A 22,037-nucleotide genomic window follows, 5' to 3' on the forward strand; every position below is an offset into this window, starting at 1 on the left:
AAGGACAGAGAGCTTCTCATTCAAAGCCAGGCATCCATAGTCCCCACTGGCTGCCATCTCTAAATGGGCTATTTTACCCGTTGTATCTTTCCACTATGTAGAACTCTATTGTGCTTTTTGGATACACAGGTATACACATTAAACGGATTTGCATGGACATATTTATTCTGTGAGCAGCTGCAACAGTTCCTCCTCATGCAAATGTGCGTGACTCAATCACTTCTGTACAGTGTACATGGACAGTGTTTGTGTCAGAATGAAGCTGATTACCAGACAGTTATTGTAACACTGAAGATCAAATAGTTTCTATATTTGTAGATATTATTGAGTGTAAATTATTCCAATGTTCAGTGACAGATTTGCTGTTAGTTTGTTGGGATATTTTTTGTCTTGTGAGAATAAATTAAAATTGAAGGCATGAAGCATAATTTTGGCTACCATCGAATAAAATAATTATTAGAATTCTGTGACCAATCAACAAAAACAAAAACTTCAATATTCAACATTCAGACCTTGGGATAGTGTGGCAGCCATCTCCACCTTGCTTCCAGTTTCAGCATCTGTTCACCACTTCAAGAGAAGAACCAATGTTGTTACTTGATTTTACTTTACAGCTAAGTGGTACGCACTACACAGGGGGGGGGGGGGTTTGGAGCTGTGCTCTAAAGGCCCCTCAACTTTCAATTCCAATTTGGGGTTGATTAGATGTTGAGTTCATGATATATGGTGTGTGTTTTTTTAAGAAGAAATTTGCCCTCATGCACACACACTCTCTCTCTCTCTGCTTCGGTCCAATAGGTCCAGTACTGGAGAGTTACAAATAAAGCGCAACAACAGTGTCAACACGCCATAATAAAAACAAACATTTATTTAAAAATGTTAGAACAGTGACAAAAATATCAGGTCAAAAACAATGATCAGAATAATGTGCAGTGAGTTTTTCATAACCAGATCAGAAATCTCGGCCTACAGATACATCTGGGAGAATGTAAATTCATCAAATGGTTTTGGACTGTGTAGAAAATGCCATAATGCCGTAATTGTTTTTTAATCTCTCAAAATGTTTCCACACAATTCTAGCACATTCATTGAATTTAGCTAGAATTTAGCAGAGCCATCTAATGGAAGAGTTACGATATTGAGGGGGAAGAAACCGAGTGTTCGAGCACTGTTCATGCAGCCTGAACTGTGACAAGCTGGAGTTTGAAATACATTGTTTTCAACGAGGGCGGCGCAAATAAGAGCAATTTTAGGCATGTGTGCAACATGCCAACTGTTTTAAAGTATTGTACAGTGACAACTAAAGTCTCTGTAATGTTTATGTTGTACGATTACTACAAAACCATCTAAAATAAAGGGATTTAAGATCATTAAAGTTGGGCTGTTGCCTGAGTCCAATGCATTTCTGCCTACTTCCGGTCCAGGTCCCAGTTGGTTGTCCCCATTCTCAATAGAAGTCTATGTAGTGTAGTCACACTATTCCTGAAGAAGATCCTAAGGGATCGAAACGTTGAATCAAATAAACCAGTGGAGCTGAGTTTTTCATACCAGTGTTGCAGACTCTATTTTTTCCTATGTAGGAGAGCCGCCATTGGACTGGCCCCATGAAGTGAACGGAGTTTGCGTAACTCTGTCTTACTCTATGGCTCTGGTCTAGTCTAGTTACCAGACTTATCAGTACTAGGTGGAGATTTCTGAAGGTCTGGCTGTGCAATAATGTGCTGGTGATGGAAAGAAAGAATGAGAAAAGAGTAAAGATGAGAGTAATGGACATGCCACACAGGCCACACAGAGGGCAAACTATTGCATCATCCTCTGGTAGTCTCATTGCATTATATATAGATAATGACTGTTAGAGACCACACCTCCTTAATCTCTGTTTCCCTCCGATCCGCCCTCAGCTCCTTCGGGTGCAGGTCTCTTGCGTCGCTTGTTGAGTAGAGCATTGTTGGACGTGTCCAAGTCTTTGATCTTCACCTGGTCGTAGTCAACCCTCATTGTAGCCAAAGCACTGGTCATCTCCTCCTGTTGATATGAGGCCCAGAAGTTTGATAAGTGTGGTGTGGTGCAGGGGTCATCAATATGTCTGTACACAGACATATGTCCGTGGCAAAAACCCTTTTTTACACGCCATGAGAATGTTCTTATTTGATCATAATACCCAATTACTGCATGTGACACTGATTTACCATGACACTATGGCACATTAGGAGTCCAACTAGTACTACTGGTTCTCAAATGTTTTATTTCCAAGGACCCCCAGTGAGAACCACTTTCAGAGTTACAGACCTGTAATTGTCATTCAGGGCTCTTTATGTGTGTCTGTTAATATTATGGTCCACTCATGTAATCCAGCATGGAAATTCTCCCTGGAAAAGAAAAATCACACCCGTGTGAACTGAGTGGTGCAACTCCCCCCCCCCCCCCCCCCCCCCCTCCTCCTCCTCCTCCTCCTCTCTCTCTCTCATTAGCTGGCAACAGTGCAGCACTAATACTATCTCTCTCTCTCTCTCTCTGTTTCTGGCACAAGAGCGCCCCTACTGGTACTCATAGTCATTGGCTCATTAACGTCACATAGGTGAACACGGACATTGCTGTTCCTTGGAGTGGTTGCACCGCTCAAAAACATATGGGTTTCCGAGGCTAGCATGGCGATGATGACCTCTAGTGTGGTGCAGTACAGCCATCTACTGGCCACCTTCAGAACACAATGAGTACATCAACAGTTCTCTGGTCTTACCTTCACGTCGTCCCAGAGCTCTTTGTCTTCTGTCAAGACACGAGTGGTGTGAAGGGGTGTTGGCGGGACCACCATTGACTGCTACAGTTGATAAACACAGTTGAGTGACAAAATTACAAATCACACGAATCAAGGGGACAGTACTCAATCTATAGTCATCAGAATACATTAAGTGTGTACATACACTGATCCAGGGATGGTTCATAAACTGTCCAATGGTCATCCGCTCATTGGGGTCCGTCTTCAGTAACTGGATAATAAGCTGTTTGGCTACATGTGGCAAGAACAGCAATACGATTACAATTTTGTAACCCACCAGAAAATTTATTTTTGTATTTACAAAAGTACTAGAGAGACACCTGTTACAAAGCAAACACCCTATAGTAGTGTTTCTCAACAGGCCCCCTAGGGGGTGTACAGAGCAGTTTGGTCATACAAAGCATGAGGCTCATCTCATTGTAAAATATTTGGTCTGACTCTGAGCCAGACTTAAGACTAAGAACTGAGAGGATGGGCATGACCGTACATTTTACAAAGTTGAAAGAAACCCATTATTTGTTATGAACATCATTCAGCAAACGTATGACTTTTAACTATTTATTGATAATAAACAATTATATAATCAGTGGTTCCCAAAGTGGGAGTTCCAATGGGTCCCCAGCTAAACCAAATGGACCCTTATGGGTCTGTAACTCGGAGAGTGTACAAATAGTACCAAAATACCTAACGGGTCAATTTGGTTCCATTTGTACACTCTCAGAGTTAAATTAACTTTGATTTTACAATATAAATTGGGGGTCCCAGAGATAGAAATGTCATTAATAAATGGGGGATCGTAGTCTAATTCAGGCCAAACCGGGGGCCCTTGAAATGAAAATGGTCTGCTAAATCACTGCTAGAGCCATAAAAGATCTTCTCTTATGGGGGTCCCTGGTATATCTATTCAAATGGGGTCCGCGGGCTAATGAGTATCATTTTGGGGGTCCTTGACATGAAGAAGTTTGGGAACCCCTGCTGTATATTATCAGAATATTATCAAAAAGGTTAACTTAAAACATATGTTGACCTCTGACCTTCCTCTGACACCTCAGCCCATTCTGGGTTGGGAAACTCATACTGGCCCATCCTGATTCTCTGCTTCATGCCTGGAGATATGGCCTGGCCTGTATTGGAGTAGAACGGAGGAAACCCACACAGCCTACAGGACAGGACAGGCCAGGACAGGACAGGACAGGACAGGACAGGACAGGACAGGACAGGACAGGACAGGACAGGACAGGACATGATTCAGTTCTGTTGTCGACTGTCATAGTATGCAGTATTCATCAATAAGAGAGTTAAAGCGACCAATATGGTGGAAATACAGACACCGTGGACACTCACAGAATGTACATGATCACACCCAGAGACCACATGTCACATGATTTGTCATATTTCTCTGGCCCAAGCACTTCTGGGGCTGAAGAGACAGAAATTCTTAATTGAAACAGCAGTCTTAAGACACGCAGACACACACGCACACAGGTAAATACAGAAAGGATGAACATGAGTGGATTTGATTACCACAATACAAATATAGAAGGATAATTATACACTGTATGCCTATAACACTTTCCTACACACCAAATCTGTAGTGTTGATGCAACTCTGAGAGCGACGTGATACACAACTATAGTAGAGCAAAATTAACTACTTACACCCCTCTACGGTTAGTGAAACTGACCTGAGTAGCAACTGTACTTTTCCCATCTACAATAAATATCTTTGTGACCCCCCCAAATGTTACCCCCAGAATTTGCGTCTTCTTTGCTGTGCAGGTGACTGGTACAAAGGGGCCATGCAGAAAGTGTAAGTCCCATAAACACACACTAAAAACACTCACCAACGTAATACGGCGTGTAACATGGAGTTTGGAGTGAGTTGTATAATGTTGTCTCCTTAGCGAAGCCAAAGTCAGTTAGTTTCAGTGTGGCATTGCTCTCCTTGGTTGTGTAGAGTAAATTTTCAGGCTGCGGTGTGTGTGCGTGTGTGTGAGAGAGAGGGAGAGAGGGTGGGAGTAAAAGGTTCAATACCAGTTACTAGTCAGAGATTTAAACATTCTTACAGAGTGTGTGTGGCTTTGCCAGCAGAGCTCTACCTTCACATCTCTATGAGCGATGTCCATGAGGTGAAGGTACTCAATGGCAGTGCCAATGTCCCGCATGATGTCTGAAGCCTCTGATTGACAAGACATGACACGCATGTGACATCACAGGAAGCAACATACCATGAACTATACTTCAAAATAGCCATGCAATAAGCTCACAGCTTGTAAATCTGCTATAAAGAATTTTAAAAAGTGACACTTTCAAACATGGCAAACATTTAATATATACATGGCAGACATTTTGCTCTCGCTTTATAGTTCATACTAGGGTGACCACTTCCCGCATCTCACGGGACAGTCCCAAAATGGGACCATCTGTCCCGCGTCCCACACAAACAGAACATTTAATCAAATCAAAGATATGAAAAGAATCCTGTTCTCTAAACTGCCTCCCCCTGGCCAGCCAAATGATGACGTCAGGAAACAAACGCTACACAAGTGGTGGTAATAAAAACGGGCCTGTTGTATGTCAGGTTTCACCTGACAAAAAAGGATATGAAAACATTGGTTGTGTGTACAATAATAATAATAATGTTGGTGGTTACCCTATTTATATACCCCATCCGAGCTATGAAGTAAAAGCAACATAGTCGCTGCGTAGAATATGGTCAGTGCAGCTGCCCTGACCTGACCCACCTCTCTCTGTGAAAGCCTGGTCCCCTCTCGCCTGTATGCGATTGAACAGCTCACCTCCCTCCATACTGAAACAAGAACAAAGACATCAGAGCCGAAGGACAGCAATGGCTAGAGATGCCCCGATCCGATTTCTTCATTCCCGATCCGATTCCGATACCACAGCTTGCATATAGTCCAATACCAATCAGATACCAGAGAATAATATTAATAATAATAAAATCTTATTTTGAAATTGACATTCATCTAACTTGACACATATGCAATGCTAAGCTTTGACCGTTTATCTGCGTGCATCGTAGTAGAGTTAATGAGATTTTTGAGAGAGAAGGGGAGACAGAGCAGAGCGGAAGTGTCTGTTTAGAGACAGATATCTGGTGTTGCGTTTATAGCTATCTAGCTATATATCTTGTGTTGTGTTTATAGCAGACTCCTCACTCAAACGTGCACTTGCAGTTTGGGCAACTCAAAAGCAAACTCGACATGGAAACGTTTTATTCACTTGCCATAGTATCAACCCCTTACCCATGTATTGGATCGGTGGATAGACTGGCATATTCGCCGATCCCGATATGACGGGACATTCTTGGCAAGCAACCAGTGCCCTCTATTGCAATTATGGTTCCACCATCAAATAAGGCATTGTGCCTCAGTAATTAATTACTACAGGTCTTATCTGGGTCAGTGTTGCCATGTCTGCTTATTATAGGCGACGTTGAGCTTGTTTTCTTTTGTAAAGTTGCTTGTTATGCCACCAAATATTGGTTGCATTTTTGTGGGCTTGTTTCTAAAGTGCTTTTGTTATTTTGGGATCGCTTCCTAATGTTTTCAAATCAAATCAACGCCCCCTAAGCCCTAATTAATTAATGGATTATGTGTGGTGTTCATTAATATGCGCTGTCCATCCAGATAAACGTAAATAAATTAATCTGCAAATATTTGTGCCAGATTTGTGTTTTTAAATTGTCGCATCGTGATTCTCGACGTGTTGAGCTTATAGATCGGCAATTTTCAAATATCCGATGATTAAAGTTTAAACCTGTATGCATCGAATATTTGAAAATAGCACATTAAGATATTTAAAAATAGCACTTTAACTAAACTTTAAAGTGTTCACATATTTTGGACTTGTTTTCATAGACTTGGTTGCTTAGGTTTCTGAGCCAGTGCAAAATAACCGGCTAATAGGGCCGGGTCTACAGGGGCAGGCAGGGTGCTGTGTAGCCCTCAAAATAAAATAAAATACAAATAAATGAAATATGCATGTGCGGGGGCGACCTCTACTAATCTCGCATATGGTGCCGAGAGGCATCGAACCGGCCCTGCCAATATCAGAGTGCAGAAACTCATTAGCAAATTAGATGAAGAATGGAATTACCGGCAAGAAATGCCAATACCTGGCTCAAATAAGCAGAGACAGCTCAGATAAACTAATGATGAAGAGCTTTTCAGTACTAGAAGAGATTGCATGCTTTTGGTGATCCTCACCACTCCATTATGATGAGCAGACATTTCTTCCCCTGGTGCATGTTCTCATACAGGCTGATGATCTGTACAATATAGGGACCCCCCGACACAAGCCAATGCAGGTCTACTTCCCGTCTGGCCTTTGGGGTGTCATACAGAATCTGTTCAAGAGAAGATGGGGAAAATACATTATTAAAAATGTAAATGTTATGTATTTGATGGTGTGTGTGTGTGTGTGTGAGAATCTTATGTCAAAGAATGAACCCTGACCTGAATACAAACTCCATTCATGTTAAAACAAATAATCGTACGTCATATGATGCCAAGAAGCAAAGAATCCCCTTGAAGGATTTAAATAATGAATGCTGTTCTTTAAGAATGCATTACAGTCGAGTGTGTTGTGCCTTTAAATTGTTCTGCGGTGGATCTGCACAAGAGGGTGGGAAAGAGAACAGATGGGAAGAGTACCATTTCCCAGGACAAACCGGCCCCAAAGTACAACCCTCTTCAACATGACAGCAATGCATTCTGGGCTTTGGAGGAGTATAGCTAGGAGACAGTCAATGGGAGTGTTCACAATGAGCTCATCTCATGCCAAACATTGCAGAACTAGCACAATGAACAAGCATTCACACTAATCAAAACACAGGATTATAGTTACGTTTATGTTCATGTAAGAGTCCTTTCAAACATTCCAAAGAAAACATGTAGCAAGGGGAGTTGTTTTACTGGTTTTGTCTTTTTTTAAAGTGCTCTGCCAATGAGCCACGTCACAAGCTGTCCATATGCAATAAATATAGGCCTACTGTAAATTATATGAAACATGCTCATAACTTAATTTATTCTAGTCTCAGTTCAACAGTTGATTGGTTAATGTGGATTTGATCATGCAAAATCACATTTTAGAGATCAGAAAGCACTTTTTAATAATATTAAAAAGTGCTTTCTGATCTCTAAAATGTGATTTTGCCTATTGTAGCTAGGGCTATTGTAGACAAATATTATTTGTCTACAATAGCCCTAGCTACAATAGGCCTTGTTGCACACTAGACAGTGAGTCTCCTCTCCAGACACTAATTCAATTAAGTTTTAACTTTAGATCACTGCTGGAGGTTCTGTTGAGCCAGCTGACAGTCACCATTTAATTTCTGGTCTCCATGCTTTGGTTTGAAAATATGAGACCGAGAGTCGAGACTATAGGCTAGTCAGATAAAGTCACACTCTGTGATTTTAAACCCAAAATATTGTAAATTTCAGAGCTTACTCTGCAGTCAACACCACATAACAATTTGGAGTATCATCATTATCCAGCAATTGGCTCAGATAAGAGGATGCATCAAGAACAAACAGAAACCCTATGTCCTACTATCATGAAACATGGGCTGAGACCAACAAGGAGACAGAGGAAGGATGAATAATTGATGGATGCTCTCTTCTCTCAAAGATATCCTCAAAAGCATCATTTTGATATAGGATAGGCTACAAACATTGGCAGCAGATACCTTCAAAGCACATTTATCTCCTGTCTTCTTGCAGTAACATTCCAACACTTTTCCATTGATGCCCAAACCCAGGACTCCAGCAGTGATTTTGTAGTCATCCGTGACAGCATTTCGTCTGAACTCCAGTTTAAGATGAGCTGGATGCAGGAAGTCAGTGGGCCTGCTGCACAAACTGTTCTCCAAGGTATGGGAGCCACTGTCAACAGCTGTCCCCTGGTGCTCAGGGCTGATATTTGAAGATTTCTCCCTGTTATGATGCATGTTTCCCCCCGAAGTAAGCAATAGTGGTAGGCAACAAAGCAAATATGGGTCAGTGCCTCAGCCAGTATCCAGTATCATTCCATGAGCAGTGCACTGCCCAAGGACTGTTCTTATTGATCATGCAATTTTAAGTTTTCAAATGTGCAGTACATCTCACATGCACACAAAAGGGCGGAGATTGACGTTTCCCTTAGCTCATTCCAGCGGTAATCCCAAATGCAGCGGCAGATCCTCACGTTTTCTTCATAGCCTACTGTAGGTCTATGTTAAAGAAGTTGAAATTCACTCCGACCGCTATTTGGTAATAATAATAAAAAAAATGGGAGCATTCAAAACGGTGTGCAGAGCAGACGCCCTCCTTCTCTCCGACAACCCACCCTCCGACAGCCTGGTCCTACTTCTACCCTCAATACACCGTTATGTGCGTGTTCTGTTTGGCTCCCCAAACTCCCGTCCCTGGGCCCTGACGTCAGTGCGGAGCGGATCAAATGTACGGAATTTAGCGACGCTTGGCAAGCGTCTTTCTTAAAGGAGCCAGAGAGACCAGTCCTGGTCAGTGAGTGGTCCACGTTATGGATCAGAGACAGAGGCTGGGTGAGCTATCCTACTCCTTGACGAAGACGCACAGCACTAAGTTATAAAAGCCAAAACGTAAAGCGTGCAGTTATAGCGCCACCATGAGGCCAATAATGAATTCCTAGTCCTAAAGCAAACATGAGATCCAATTGTTTCCATACATTTACATATTATGGCCCCCCACCTTCAACTTAAAGGTGGGCCTGTAAAGCCTTTTGAGATCTATAGGTTACAAATAAATTTAAGAACACAGTGGCTTTAGTTCATACAATTCTGCCTTTCGTCTATTTATATCCCACTGTCCGATCAGTGACTTCACAAATTGTCAAATGTAAGGATATTTTGTCTTATTAACCCATAGTTCAAATACCCTGTGTGTGATGTTATTAGTGGGCCAAAAAAAACAACTACCTTTGTTGTCTGTCCGACTTGGATGGGGTTGTTAAGATGTTGTCACAGATCTAAGGACTCATGTTGGCTCTAAGTGATGTAAAGCAATAAGCATACCAGTAGCCTAACGATAATAGGTTGGGTCTTTTGGAATTTTGGAATGTTTTCTAACTGTTCTCCATTTAAGTGATGGACTATAAACAAATGCATTCACGGTTTTATTAACCCTTTATTTATTTTTAAATATATATAAATTGTTTTTTGTGCAATTTTCTGAATCACATGCTTGCCTTGCAACTGTCAGCACAACAGAACAAAATCTATATGCTTTAGTGGCTGATTCTTGTGGTCTTATTTCACATGAACACTCAAATCATTAACTTCTCCTTCAATGAATGAACATGTCTGGACAAGGCAAGACAATCTATTAGATTTATGCGATATATTCATAAAAAAAGGCATAGCAAAGTATAGCATTTCAGGGATAACTGTTGATCTTCATGTAAGTGGTCCTCACTAATGCACATTATAAAATAAAATAGGGAGTGGCAAAAAATAAGTTACCACTTAAGCCACACTTCTAAAATAGCGAAAATAGTGGATCTACAAGGTCTCAACATGTTCCCAGGCAGCTATTATTGCTATTTGTTTGGGGCGAAAAGAGAAAATGTTCGCCTATAAGGACATTCCCAAACTAGGGATGTCACGTTGAAAGTGGTTAATTAATGGTTTCATACAATGATATGCTTAAATCTAAAACACGTTTCACATGTAGATGGACAGGCATTGATTGCGATGAAATCAGATTAATCTGCAAAAACTATTTAGAGCTGGGGACAATATGCATAAAATAACTGAATTTGAGGTTAACCCATTCTGACCGGGCACCCATTTTGGTGTTGGCATCATGTTATGCTTTAGCTATTGAAAAATAGCAGATCTACAAGCTCATATCGCGCCACCGAGTGGCGCGATACGAGCTTGTAGGTCTGCTATTTTTGAAAAATCGAAGAACGACTGACATTTTTAGAATCTGATCTCAGGTCAGAATGGGTTAATCAGACCAGTGTGTGTCCAGTGGGAAACCTCGTATGAATCTGATCTCAGGTCAGAATTGGTTAAATGTGAACACTATGGTGCCCCAAATGACGCCCCTGCTAGCCCTGCAGAGCTCTGTCCAACACAAGCTCATCCAGCACAGGGAAAGGCATGGTGACACGCAGCTGCCTGTTCTCCTCCATGGTACGCTGGATGGTCTCATAGGCGTTAGCGTTCCCAGACCAGCAGCGACGAGCCACCTGCAGTACATAGCAAAAAGAGATTATGGGCTGTTAACCCATTCTGACCTGAGATCAGATTCTAAAAATGTCAGTCGTTCTTCGATTTTTCAAAAATAGCAGACCTACAAGCTCGTATCGCGCCACTCGGTGGCGCGATATGAGCTTGTAGATCTGCTATTTTTCAATAGCTAAAGCATAACATGATGCTGACACCAAAATGGGTGCCCGGTCAGAATGGGTTAATCTCAAAGTAAACAATAAATGCACACAGGCAGGAAAATACTCAGTGTTCATTTAACTCTGAAAATTTGTGACTGAAATGTTTCATGTATTCATGGCTTAGATCAGTGATTCTTAACATTCAGCTTGATATGCTTGGCCATGGACCCCATTTGATATAATCTCTGGGACCCCAATCTACATTTACACTGTAAAAAATATAATGATTATGGGTCCATTGTTTTCCGTTTGTACACTCTGTAAGTTTACAGACATTTGATTTAACTAGTCATCCATCTATCGATAATTTAGTTGTGACATACTTTAAGAACCCCATGTTCTGTACGTAATCCTACTGTATGGGCTGGGGTGGCACCTGTCAGCACGGAGTGTTGGACGGGAGGCGTAGGACAAAGGCTCTACGTCCTCACAGTGGGGGCTCTTCACAGTTGAGTAGACAACACAGAAATATGTGTGTGGCGGAATCAGTTGGCATATGGGCAAAATTGTGGAGAAAAAGGGGCAAAAAGCAAAAACACAAACAAACGACTGCATGTTGTGAAGCAGTCTTTAGGTTGAACTCCCAAAAGTACCCCCTACCCCCTCTCTCTCTTTGTCTCTCACCCCATTAGAGACATCCCAGTTGAGCATCAGACAGGCACGCTTTGCAGACTCCTCCGAGCCGTCGAGAAGCAGACCAAAGCCTCCATTCATCACCTCCCCCCTAGTCAGAGATTGAATAGGAAAACAAACATGCCGACTTAACCAATGGACATTGGACGTTGTGTCCAATGTCCATTGGTTAAGTCGGCATGAATAAACCAATGGACAATGGACAGATCCCAAATAAATCACTAGAGGCAGTTCTGTCAGATAACTCACGAATAGATTGAACAAATATTAATATAGAATGAGAATATAAGTCTGCATATATTATATAATTTATATTATATCTTGGCGTTCGGCTCTGCTACATTTGTCTCCCTACTCGGCACAATTATACATCCACCATTAAGAGCAGGGAGATATATATACAATAACAACCCCCCAAGGGGAACAGAAATAGCAGAACCCACCAGTGGTGCTGGGGTGGCGGTGGGTGCAAACGGCTCATAACGACAACCAGGAAGGCAACAGAGATTGGGCCCAAAGATTGCAGCCTTGGGTGAGCTTAAATACCCCCACCCAAATGGTCAGCTGATTGCCATGACAGCGTATGACATATGGGACTGCATAGCACTGAATGAGCCCCTCAATTATATCTGCCAGAACTAACTCCGCAAGCGTATCATTTAATTATAACAGCTGCCCTTTTATGAGTGGCTGGTTTATTTGGAGGGCAGGATCACCTTACCAGCCAACACCTCCGCCATTGTGCAGGGACACCCACGTGGCACCCCTGAACGCATCGCCAACAAAGTTTTGGACAGCCATGTCTGTAGAGGGGACGGTATATGGAGAGATTGCAGTTGGAACCCCATTTTATTATTATTTTCACAAAATCAATGTTTTATTTTATGAACTGTGCAAGTGTGCATGCAACAAACGCTATGGATACACAGAACCTCAGTATTGTACATGGTACACAGAAAGGTCTTGCTAACAAATTGAACCAAATGGGCCATCCTATTTTATATTCGCCGTGGCACAGCCGCATTCTGTTCCTAAACCAGCCTATCTTTTCTGTGCATTCACATGTTGCTTGCCCATGTTTCCGTGTCCGTTTCCGTGATTCTATTACATCACTAGTCACTATGGTTGAAGCGGACCATTGAAATATTGTTTCACATTTCTACAACTACAACTCTAGCTATCTATATAATTAATTGCATTTTATAGCACTTTTCCAAGTGCTCAAAGCGCTTTACAATGGTTCATTCATTCATACATTGGGAGGTGAAGCAGCGAACAGTCGACGCCAGCGTCCTCACTTCCCACATTCACACACCAATGGTGGCAAGCTCACACCGACCGACTCATTGGAGGCAATGTAGGTTTCAGTGTCTTGACCAAGGACACTTCGACATGTGGATAGGAGGAGCCGGGATTCGAACCGCCGACCCAGGGATCATTGGACGACCTGCTCTACCTCCTGAGCCACAGCCACCCATAATCTACATAATATCTACTCTATCATCTATTTAACTCCTCCGTGCAACTCCTACTTTGACAACCTAATTTTACAAGGTCAGACATTACATTTGTTTGTTTGTGTTTGCACTCTTTATGTGAGCATCCCGACACTGTTTTACCTACGTTTGTTGGTGTGTGTGTGTGTGTGTGTGTGTGTGTGTGTGTGTGTGTGTGTGTGCGCGCGCGCACTCGCACATATACAGTAGCCTATATGCTATATGATATGTTATGCACAGTAAAATCCTGAAGTGTTAATTTAACACCAAAGTTAAGTTAAATTTAGAATCTTTCTGTGTGCACTGCAGTACCTGCACAGAAGGCGGATCCGTCGTACACATTTGAGGTCTCTCTGAATGGACTATCTGTTCCACTGACATCATGATGGTCCCGGCTGATAACTACAGGAGCCTGAACACATCTGCATCGTTACATCTTTAAAATATATTTAAAACACCTGCAAGCATTTATTTAAATACGAAATGTAACGGAAATTCTCTTACTGAAACTCTGCCATCAGCTATAGCTTGGTTAATAGCCAGGGCGATGCAGACTCTGCCTTTTTGGTCTGAATAGAGGATTCTAGCTTGGGATCCAACCACCTAAACATAAAGAACAAAACAGATTCAATCAAAGGACATGTCTGTGTAAACATATATCTCTTACATTGAACCGCTGAGTCACTTACTCACCATCTGGTGTTTTCCAGCCTCTCTGATCCAGTGGATGTTGTCGTCGTATTGCTGTCGGACACGCTCAGTCACATTGGCACTAATCTCCTCCAGAACGGTGGCAGCAATCTCATCGGTTATAGCGAGGTCTTGTGGATCGGCGGAGGTACAGACCCAGCGAAAAGGCCCAAAGCCAAGAGAGAAAATGTCTCTGTTGAGTCAGTGTAAGAGAGGGAACACAAAATTCGATTAGAAGAAAGAAACACCTTGATCTTGTTCGCAACATACAGTACCTCATAAATGAAAATATGTTTTCAAAGACTTTCCGACTTCGAAAAGTCATCGTATCATCTAGTTCAACCTTACTTTCCATGAAATCATAAAAGAGATCTCTCACCCCATAATGTCCTGGACATAAGATGGGTAACGGAACTCTGTTGCTCCACCCCCAGCCTTTCCTACATCGGCTCCTGAATAAAGGAAAAAGGTAAATCCAACTTGCAAGCTTATTGATAATACTGCCAAGGACTGCTATTTTCCTTATATTATTGGTGTGCATCAGTGTGTGTGTGTGTGTGTGTGTGCGTACCCACCAGCTCTCTCAGCCTCCAACAGGAAGGCATTGCCATAGTCCCAGAAGAACATGCCTGCATCTGCCAGCTTGTTGATGGCTATGACATGTCTGCGGAGGCTGAGTTTTTCAAAACACCAAATTATTCATCTTGTGTTTTTTCCCGACCTCCCTCCATCCATTACAGAGACTGTAAGATAATGTGTCATCTTACTGACCTCTCATGGACCACAGAGCGGAACTGGCTGGGGTCGGTGCTCATGAGCTGGCTAGCCTGGCGGAAGCTGAGCTGGGCTGGGTAGTAGCCTCCACTGAATGGGTTGTGAAGGGAGGTCTGGTCTGAGCCCAGGTCCACCAGGAGCTCGCCTGTCCTCTCGTATTCTAGTGCCAGTCTCTCCCTGGCAGGGATACAACACGGCGTGAGAAAGCAGAACAGGCAAGGTAATGTTATTGAATATCGTTGCTGTCGGGTGGTATGTACAAAACTGTTACTTGTCAGGAAACGGTAAAAAGAACCAGTGTTCCAATTGATCCAATGCAGTTATTATTTAGTCACAAGCTGATTGGTTCAATATTTATACAACTCACACACATTTTCACATTAAAAAACTGTTGATTGATAGTGAAAATAGATGGATTGTGGATTGATCTATTTTCCATACGAAGATATTTTGACATAAAAAGTTGAAATATGGATACGTTTCTGCCCGAGAGCGACAATAAGATTATCTTATGGCTCCTGCCTCCTTATAAGCCACAGACCTGAAGCAGGATGTGTGTATTCACCTCTCACTCACCATAGATCTACAACATTGCCATGGTAACCCAGACTAAGTGGAGTCTTGGAGGTCCTGAACTCTCTGGAAGACACAAAATCATTTTTGGTCCAGTTGTTGTCATGACTCATACTTTGCTGCCGCTTTGCTAGGGGGGAGTAAGAGGTATTTATCACAGTCCAATCACAAACCTAAGATGAGCAGACACTGATTCGCAGGTCATTTGGCCATCATGGAGGGTTGTAAAACAGTTAACAGAGCTGTAACTTCTAAAAGTTTATGTTGCATTACTAAAAGCATCGCACGCACGCACTCATAATCATCATGGTCATCTGTTATCCAGCGGTTCTCAACCAGGGGTTCGTGAACCCCTAGGCGTACTTGACTGTACTGCAAGGGTTCACAAGATTGTAAAAGTAAAGTAAAAATCACACCTGTGTGAACCGAGTGGTGCAACTCCCCTCTCTCCCCCCTCCTCTCTCTCTCTCTGCTCCGTCAGATTAGCTTTATTATGGATATCAATCCGCGTCGCTGAGAACTATTTTTTCATTGTTATTTTGGCTCGGCCTTTCCTTCTTTAGCGAACCTAGACCGGGTTGCACAACAGCGGTCCCGTCCACCTCCCATTATACAGACAAACTAAAAGTTGAATAACTCCTAATCTACGGAGCTCTCCGTGGTTTGGTCAATTAGCACGATGTTTGGAGGTCTTTGCCGATTATCCGGTGGTCTAGATGGAAACATTGGTGCTTTCTAGAGCAAGGATGGCTATATTTTAGCTCGCTAGCATTGACGCTATTATTTAGCACAAGATGGACGCCCACAACATCTGTTTCTGTGCTGCGTGCGCAGCCTCACAGACCGTGGCAGTCAGAAGTTGGATTTGCGTCCAGCAGGTGGCAGCCATGTCACATACTTCTCTCGTTCCAATTTCACGCATGCGCACACCACTCATGCTCACACATACATACAGGTACACAAACATACAGGTACACGGACATTGCTGGATGTAGGAGTGGTTGCACCACTCAAAAAGTCTAAAGTGAGACTGAAAGTTTGAAATTGTTCACTACAGGTGTAGCCTACCAGTTAAGCTGCACTCTTATTGAGCCAAAAAAGTACAGGGGGTATTTCAGTTGAACCTTTGAGACAGAAGAGATTCATTGCTCAGAAAAGGTTGAGAACTCAAGCTGTAAACTTACGATTTTAGTAGTAATTAAATAGTAGTAGTAAATAGTAAAATAGCAAAATGATTCAATCAAAATAATATTCTAAATCACGTTTATGAAAAGGACCACTTCACCACTTTTCAACCTATCTTCATATAATAGGCCTAATAATCATGATAAAATGGCACCATTTTTTTCCTACTCAGTCTGTGTCTCATAGGAGGGCTGTGGGCAGCTCAGAAACCAGTCCACCAGTGACATCATCGATGTCATGGCTTTCTAGTCCTGAAAAGTTGCAATGCGAAAATGGAAGCCATCGTTCTCACAATAATACAAATCTAAACATTTTTGTAAAAAACATCTTGTTTGTGTCACTGGTGGACGGGTTTCTGATAGGTTGAAAAGTGGTGAAGTGGTCCTTTAAAGTCTGTACATTAATAAGCAGTTGTCTTACCGAATGCTCTTAATGCATTGGTCCAAGCTATTGGTGACCTCCATTACCCAGCCCTGCTCATGTCGCTTTTTAAGAGCAGCCTCGTCCACCTATACAGAGGATCCAATTCAGACAATAATAGAAAAGGTAATCCCATTCCATTAGATTACTTAGAAGTCAGTATTGATCATATCATAGCTGGGTGGATAGCTTGCATGCCTGAAACTGTTACTGTTCATGAAATTGAACAAATGGATGCGTTCCATCTTCCAAGCTCGTTAATTGATTGATTAATTGATTGAATACTTTGTTAGCAGGCTACTAATAAAGTAGTCAATCAATCAATCGGATTAATTAACATGGTAATGGTAGTACGGTCAAATGTTATTTTAAAAAGATAACACAAAAATCCCAAGGGGGCTTGATACTTTACATTGGTTCAATATTTATAAAACGCAGCCTTTACCACCCTCAAGCCTAACCACTTTCACATTAAAACATTTCAAAAATAGCTGATCTACAAGCTCACAGTGTGTTGTGAGCTTGTATATCAGCTATTTAGTATTGTGTGTGACATTGTTGTGTCTGCCCGAGAAGAGTTTTATTTTATTTTTTGTAAGAGCTTTGTGTGAATGTGGTCAATTAGTAAGAGGGGACTATAAGATAAGAACACACCTCTGCTATGACTCCTACACAACCAGCAATGACAGCAGCTTTGGCCTGAGCTCCGCTCATTCCTCCAAGCCCAGAGGTCACGAATACACGACCCCTCAGGTCCCCTGAACCCAGGTACCTCCTTCCTGCGTTCAGCACTGTCAACTAGGTATACATGAATGCAAAAAGAAATTTTAAAACTAAAAGCATCTAGGAAAAGCAATCGTTTTGCGAGCAGGAAGTGGGTTGGAATCTATCATAAACCCCATGGAAAGTGTCATGGAAATTCCATTGCATGTCTAATGGCTCTAGTGAAATGAATCAATATAGATGAATACACAAATCCCTCTTGGTCTGGTTTAATTAAACCATATATTATTGGTCTGTTATTTTTCCACCAAGCGCGACGGGTTGTGAGCTTGTAAATTGGTTATTTTCAGAAAATGTCCTCCGCAGAATGGGGATGCTATGCTTCATGTGGTTAATGTTTGCAATCAAGGGATAGCATGTCTTGACACATGGGAGTGCCTCAGTCTCTCTGAGTCTCTCTTGGTGAGGTTACAATAGTTTTTTAAGGGAGGGCATTACTCTATTGTTAATGACCTTGCTGCAATAGCTCAACAGAAAAGAATGCCCATAAGATAAAGAGTCCATTCACTAGACAAAGCATTTCTGTGTGCAAAAAGCAACTTCCAGCTAAGCCAGGTGCAAAGATTATAATTTTTCATCAAAGACGACATGCTGGTGAATGCTGTGCAGTTTTATCATCATTTTACGAACCACGGTGCCATGAACAATGCCTTGAGGACCAATGTAGCAGTAACTTCCAGCAGTCATCTGACCATACCTAGGAATGGACAACAAAAAGTATATTGGTAATATCGAATCCAGAGTTGCCACATAATAAAGCCTGCAATACCCCTCACCTATTTTGCATTGATATGGGTACCAAATAGTGGAAAAGGTTAATGAGTGACTCACAAACAATTTAATACCATTATTAAAAACTTACATTGATACACCAAGGGCAAACATTTTTTCATACTGGTCTCTGGAGGAGTAATTTGGAATAACCTGACAGAAGTGACAAGGGAAAATATATTACATATATATTATCAAAGTGTGATTCAATTGTAATGCATGTTCATTAAGCTAATAATGGCTTAATGTGGTTACATTCAGTTTGCAGTTACCATGCCATTAGTGATGATAGCACGTGGTGAAGAGGGCAGGCTGGGGAACAGGCCCATGGGATGCCCACTGTACATTACCAGAGTCTGCTCTTCTGTCATCTCACTCAAGTAGTGCATCACAAGCCGGAACTGCCCACATTCACAGACACACACATACGAGAATACATTTAAGATGGTCTGTTTTATCTCTATGCTAGGAATTGCATAGACATTCTCTACCAAGGGACCACAATGGACATAAGCCTTCAAGCTTTAGTGTTTATCCATTTGAATCTGTGTGAATACACAAATCCACTGAGGGGTGCCCTGGGTGTACCATTAAAGCAGGGGTTCTCAACCCGTGGGTCGCGACCCCTCGTATTTTGGGGGGTCCCCAAATTATTAAAAATAAAATATATATTATCTGGTTTCAGTATTTATTTATGGTGTATTGTCTCTATTATTAAGGTTATTGTAGCAGTCAATTTATATTGGGGGTCGGGAGGGGACGGGGGTCCCGAGACACTGCCAAAGAATTTCCGGGCCAAAATCGTTGAGAACCCCTGCATTAAAGGAGCACTTCACCCCTTTTGCAACCAGATCTTATTTTAATGATGTTTGGGATACAAGAAACACTTTCCTGGGGGGGGGTTGTGTGTAATATGTGTTGTTTTTAGATATTTTAGTTATGGCACCATGTTCATGACCAAAATCTGTCATGAGAATGTGGTCTCACTTCCTTCCTGGACTACAAGTCACACAGCCTCCCTCCTCTCCACAAGGATGGGAAGTGCATTATGGTCATTGTAGGAATTCAGCAATTTAGTCAAACTCTAGTAAAACAGACTTCATTATTTTTCTGGCCATAGGGTAACAATTTAAAATTGTGCTACTGTCATCTACTACAAATACTATTAATATTGAGTAACTGCAGTTTCTTCCAGCTTTACGCCTAAGCACTGATTAGCTACACCTGGCCTACAAGACACTGCTCCATGGATCCGTCTATAGGCCTACTGTATGTATTTTTAGGCATGTACACCAATTTGCAATGCAAATTTCAGACAGTCAATCAAACTCTGAATCACAGCACCACATCACCGAAGACTCACCTGGGCCCAGTTGCTGAACACCTGGCCATTCCCTCCATAGGTGACAAGCTCCTGAGGAAACTGAGATAAAGATAGAGGTTGTTAAAACGGTTATATTACAGTAGATGGTGATTGAACTTGTAGATATAGAACACTAAGCTAACATTGGAGCATCAAGCTGCATTTGATGGTCACCTGGGCAACTGCTGGGTCCAGGTTGTTCATTATCATGAGCATGATGGAGGCTGCTTGACGTGTGCGACATGGATACTGATCAATTGGGTAGGCTCTAAAAAGACACAAGAAGAAACACATATTGTAGCCTTTCATAAAGCAGAAAACACAATGAAAAGGCAGAACAGTATGCATTGTTTTGCATTAAAAGTGGGTTGTTAACAATTTATTTAGCTAAAAAAGGTGGGGCTGTAACATTTTGTTGGTGAATTAATTAAAGTTTAATGTACACCAGAAGGCACTGGTGAACCATAATGATTGACTAATGACTTGCTCCAAGTCAGTGAATGACCCATTACATCTTGGCTCAGAAACTTGCAGATTGGATGTATACAATACTGGTACTAATAGTCATAATGGTGCCACTGGTGCTCATTAACGTCACATACATAGGCAGACACATAGGTGAACACGGACATTGCTGTTCCTTGGAGTGGTTGCACCACACAAAAATAAATTCTCAACTACTTTCTGAGCATTAAAATTGGACATTAGGTATATATAATGGGTGCATTAGATTTCTGCAGCACAACAAATGTGCTTCTATGTACCATCCATGCATGCTTCTACCTCTGTTCTATGATCAGTCTGACAGATACAGAAGCGGTTACATGGATACAGAATAAAGCCAATTAGGATATGTGGAGGGGATCAAGGTGTGTCACCTCATGCGCATGGCCGGGCAGAAGCGGTACATGTAGATATGTCCGTATTGTCGCAGCTCTTGAGCAAATTCAGCTGCTAGTGTTGCATGGTGGGATGACGGGAAGTAACGCAAGGCATTCCTTAACGCCAGCTAGAGAGAATAGAAGTGGGGATTAATGGTGCAGCTCAAAACAACAAACATTCAAATTGCATGAGGGTCTTGATTCATATATTCCACTTTCAATACGGTTCACCTTCCGAATCTTACTGCTGAGCACTACCTGTATCTCACTTAATTATTGACTGTGGCCTTTGCTCTGAGTTTCGGGAAAACAGTTGACAACCTCAGAGGATAATCTATTTTTTGTTTCTGCTCTTGTAAGAAAGCAGAAACGACCCCATAGTCAGGACAAAGAGGCAAGCATGACATTCAGTACGGTTGGGTCATCTTGCTTCCACACATCCTTCAAACTTCACATCAAAACTCCCCCTTGATCTGTCTCTCACCAACACATTCTATGATGACACTTCCCAGACATAGACAGTCATTGTCAATTTTGATCATTTTTCTGATTGTGGACCTATTGAAGCTGCAGTTATCCCATCTTTCTTTTTTACAAAATTTCTTGGCTGATGTGTTTAGACAAAATATATACTAAACAAATGATACATTATGGTTGTGTATTGGGATATACTCACCCTCTCCTCCACCACAGTGAGGTTTGGTGTCCGGACAGGTGCATGAGAAATACTAGGATCTCTACCACGATTAGGAGGCAAAGGATCCAGGGTCAAACCACTGCATAACTCCTTTAATGTAGACATTCTGTTCGGTATGTGCTGAGAAACAAACTTGTTTCGAGATCTAGAGAGACAAAGATGGCGGTAGTGGTGAGCAGGCGGCTTGCAGCGTCACTGCAGGCAACTGACTAGGAAGACAGACCTCTCTGTGGGAAGGTTTCCTGTGATGTTCTGAGGCTGGAGGTCACTCACTTCCAGATGACTTCATTGGCTCTTTAACTTTCGTTGCCCTCCACAATCCACCAATGGCAAGCCACAGGTATAAAAGAGTGTTTGGCAATTATTGATTCCTACAGTAACTTGATGCAACATACACCATAGACAAACATTGTCACAAACCCCTGACCCGTGAGGCTCAGGCATGTGGCTCAGTTAAACAAAAACGCATCCAAGAACCTTTGAACAGATTGATGTTACTATACATAAACACATCTCATAACCACATCACACAAACCACACGAAAATGACGATGAAAA

General features: G+C 42.0%; 2 protein-coding genes across 5 annotated transcripts; both read right to left on the reverse strand.

Annotated features, from left to right (window-relative positions):
* Nucleotides 1-437: 437 nt before the first annotated feature.
* LOC310862790 (MAP kinase-activated protein kinase 2-like) lies at nucleotides 438-8,971 on the reverse strand. 4 transcript variants are annotated; one of them, XM_083770864.1, is made up of 11 exons: nucleotides 8,489-8,971; nucleotides 7,008-7,147; nucleotides 5,523-5,587; nucleotides 4,878-4,957; nucleotides 4,623-4,749; nucleotides 4,124-4,199; nucleotides 3,814-3,938; nucleotides 2,925-3,010; nucleotides 2,741-2,821; nucleotides 1,866-2,025; nucleotides 438-560 (listed from the first exon to the last, which is right to left on the reverse strand). In XM_083770864.1, the coding sequence occupies exons 1-10, from the start codon at nucleotides 8,747-8,749 to the stop codon at nucleotides 1,870-1,872; spliced, it is 1,197 nt and encodes a 398-aa protein (XP_083626990.1). In that variant the 5' UTR covers nucleotides 8,750-8,971; the 3' UTR covers nucleotides 438-560; nucleotides 1,866-1,869. The 4 variants fall into 4 exon arrangements, with proteins under 4 accessions (XP_083626990.1, XP_083626989.1, XP_083626988.1 ...); XM_083770863.1 differs by lacking the exon at nucleotides 438-560 and adding an exon at nucleotides 843-1,721; XM_083770862.1 differs by lacking the exon at nucleotides 438-560 and having other exon boundaries at nucleotides 843-2,025.
* Nucleotides 8,972-10,845: 1,874 nt separating this feature from the next.
* On the reverse strand, nucleotides 10,846-21,585 carry uroc1 (urocanate hydratase 1; the record flags this gene model as incomplete). Its single annotated transcript, XM_083770944.1, has 19 exons — nucleotides 10,846-11,013; nucleotides 11,839-11,938; nucleotides 12,569-12,650; nucleotides 13,656-13,755; nucleotides 13,848-13,946; nucleotides 14,037-14,226; nucleotides 14,413-14,485; nucleotides 14,609-14,706; nucleotides 14,805-14,984; nucleotides 15,384-15,446; nucleotides 16,986-17,074; nucleotides 17,640-17,783; nucleotides 18,399-18,465; nucleotides 18,631-18,692; nucleotides 18,812-18,940; nucleotides 19,903-19,962; nucleotides 20,077-20,170; nucleotides 20,781-20,911; nucleotides 21,460-21,585. The coding sequence occupies 19 exons, from the start codon at nucleotides 21,583-21,585 to the stop codon at nucleotides 10,873-10,875; spliced, it is 2,028 nt and encodes a 675-aa protein (XP_083627070.1). The 3' UTR covers nucleotides 10,846-10,872.
* Between the last annotated feature and the right edge of the window lie 452 nt (nucleotides 21,586-22,037).

This window comes from Protomyctophum parallelum (genome assembly GCF_964188405.1).
Source record: "Protomyctophum parallelum genome assembly, chromosome: 8".
Classification (NCBI taxonomy): Eukaryota; Metazoa; Chordata; class Actinopteri; order Myctophiformes; family Myctophidae; genus Protomyctophum; species Protomyctophum parallelum.

Coding starts and splice junctions, on each gene's coding strand:
- LOC310862790 (XM_083770864.1), bottom strand. CDS start 8,749: ATGCATCATAACAGGGAGAAATCTTCAAATATCAGCCCTGAGCACCAG. Junction 5,588..7,007: donor CTGCTCATCATAATGGAGTG/GTGAGGATCACC, acceptor TTCTTGTTTCAG/TATGGAGGGAGGTGAGCTGT. Junction 4,958..5,522: donor CCAGGCTTTCACAGAGAGAG/GTGGGTCAGGTC, acceptor CTTGTCAATCAG/AGGCTTCAGACATCATGCGG.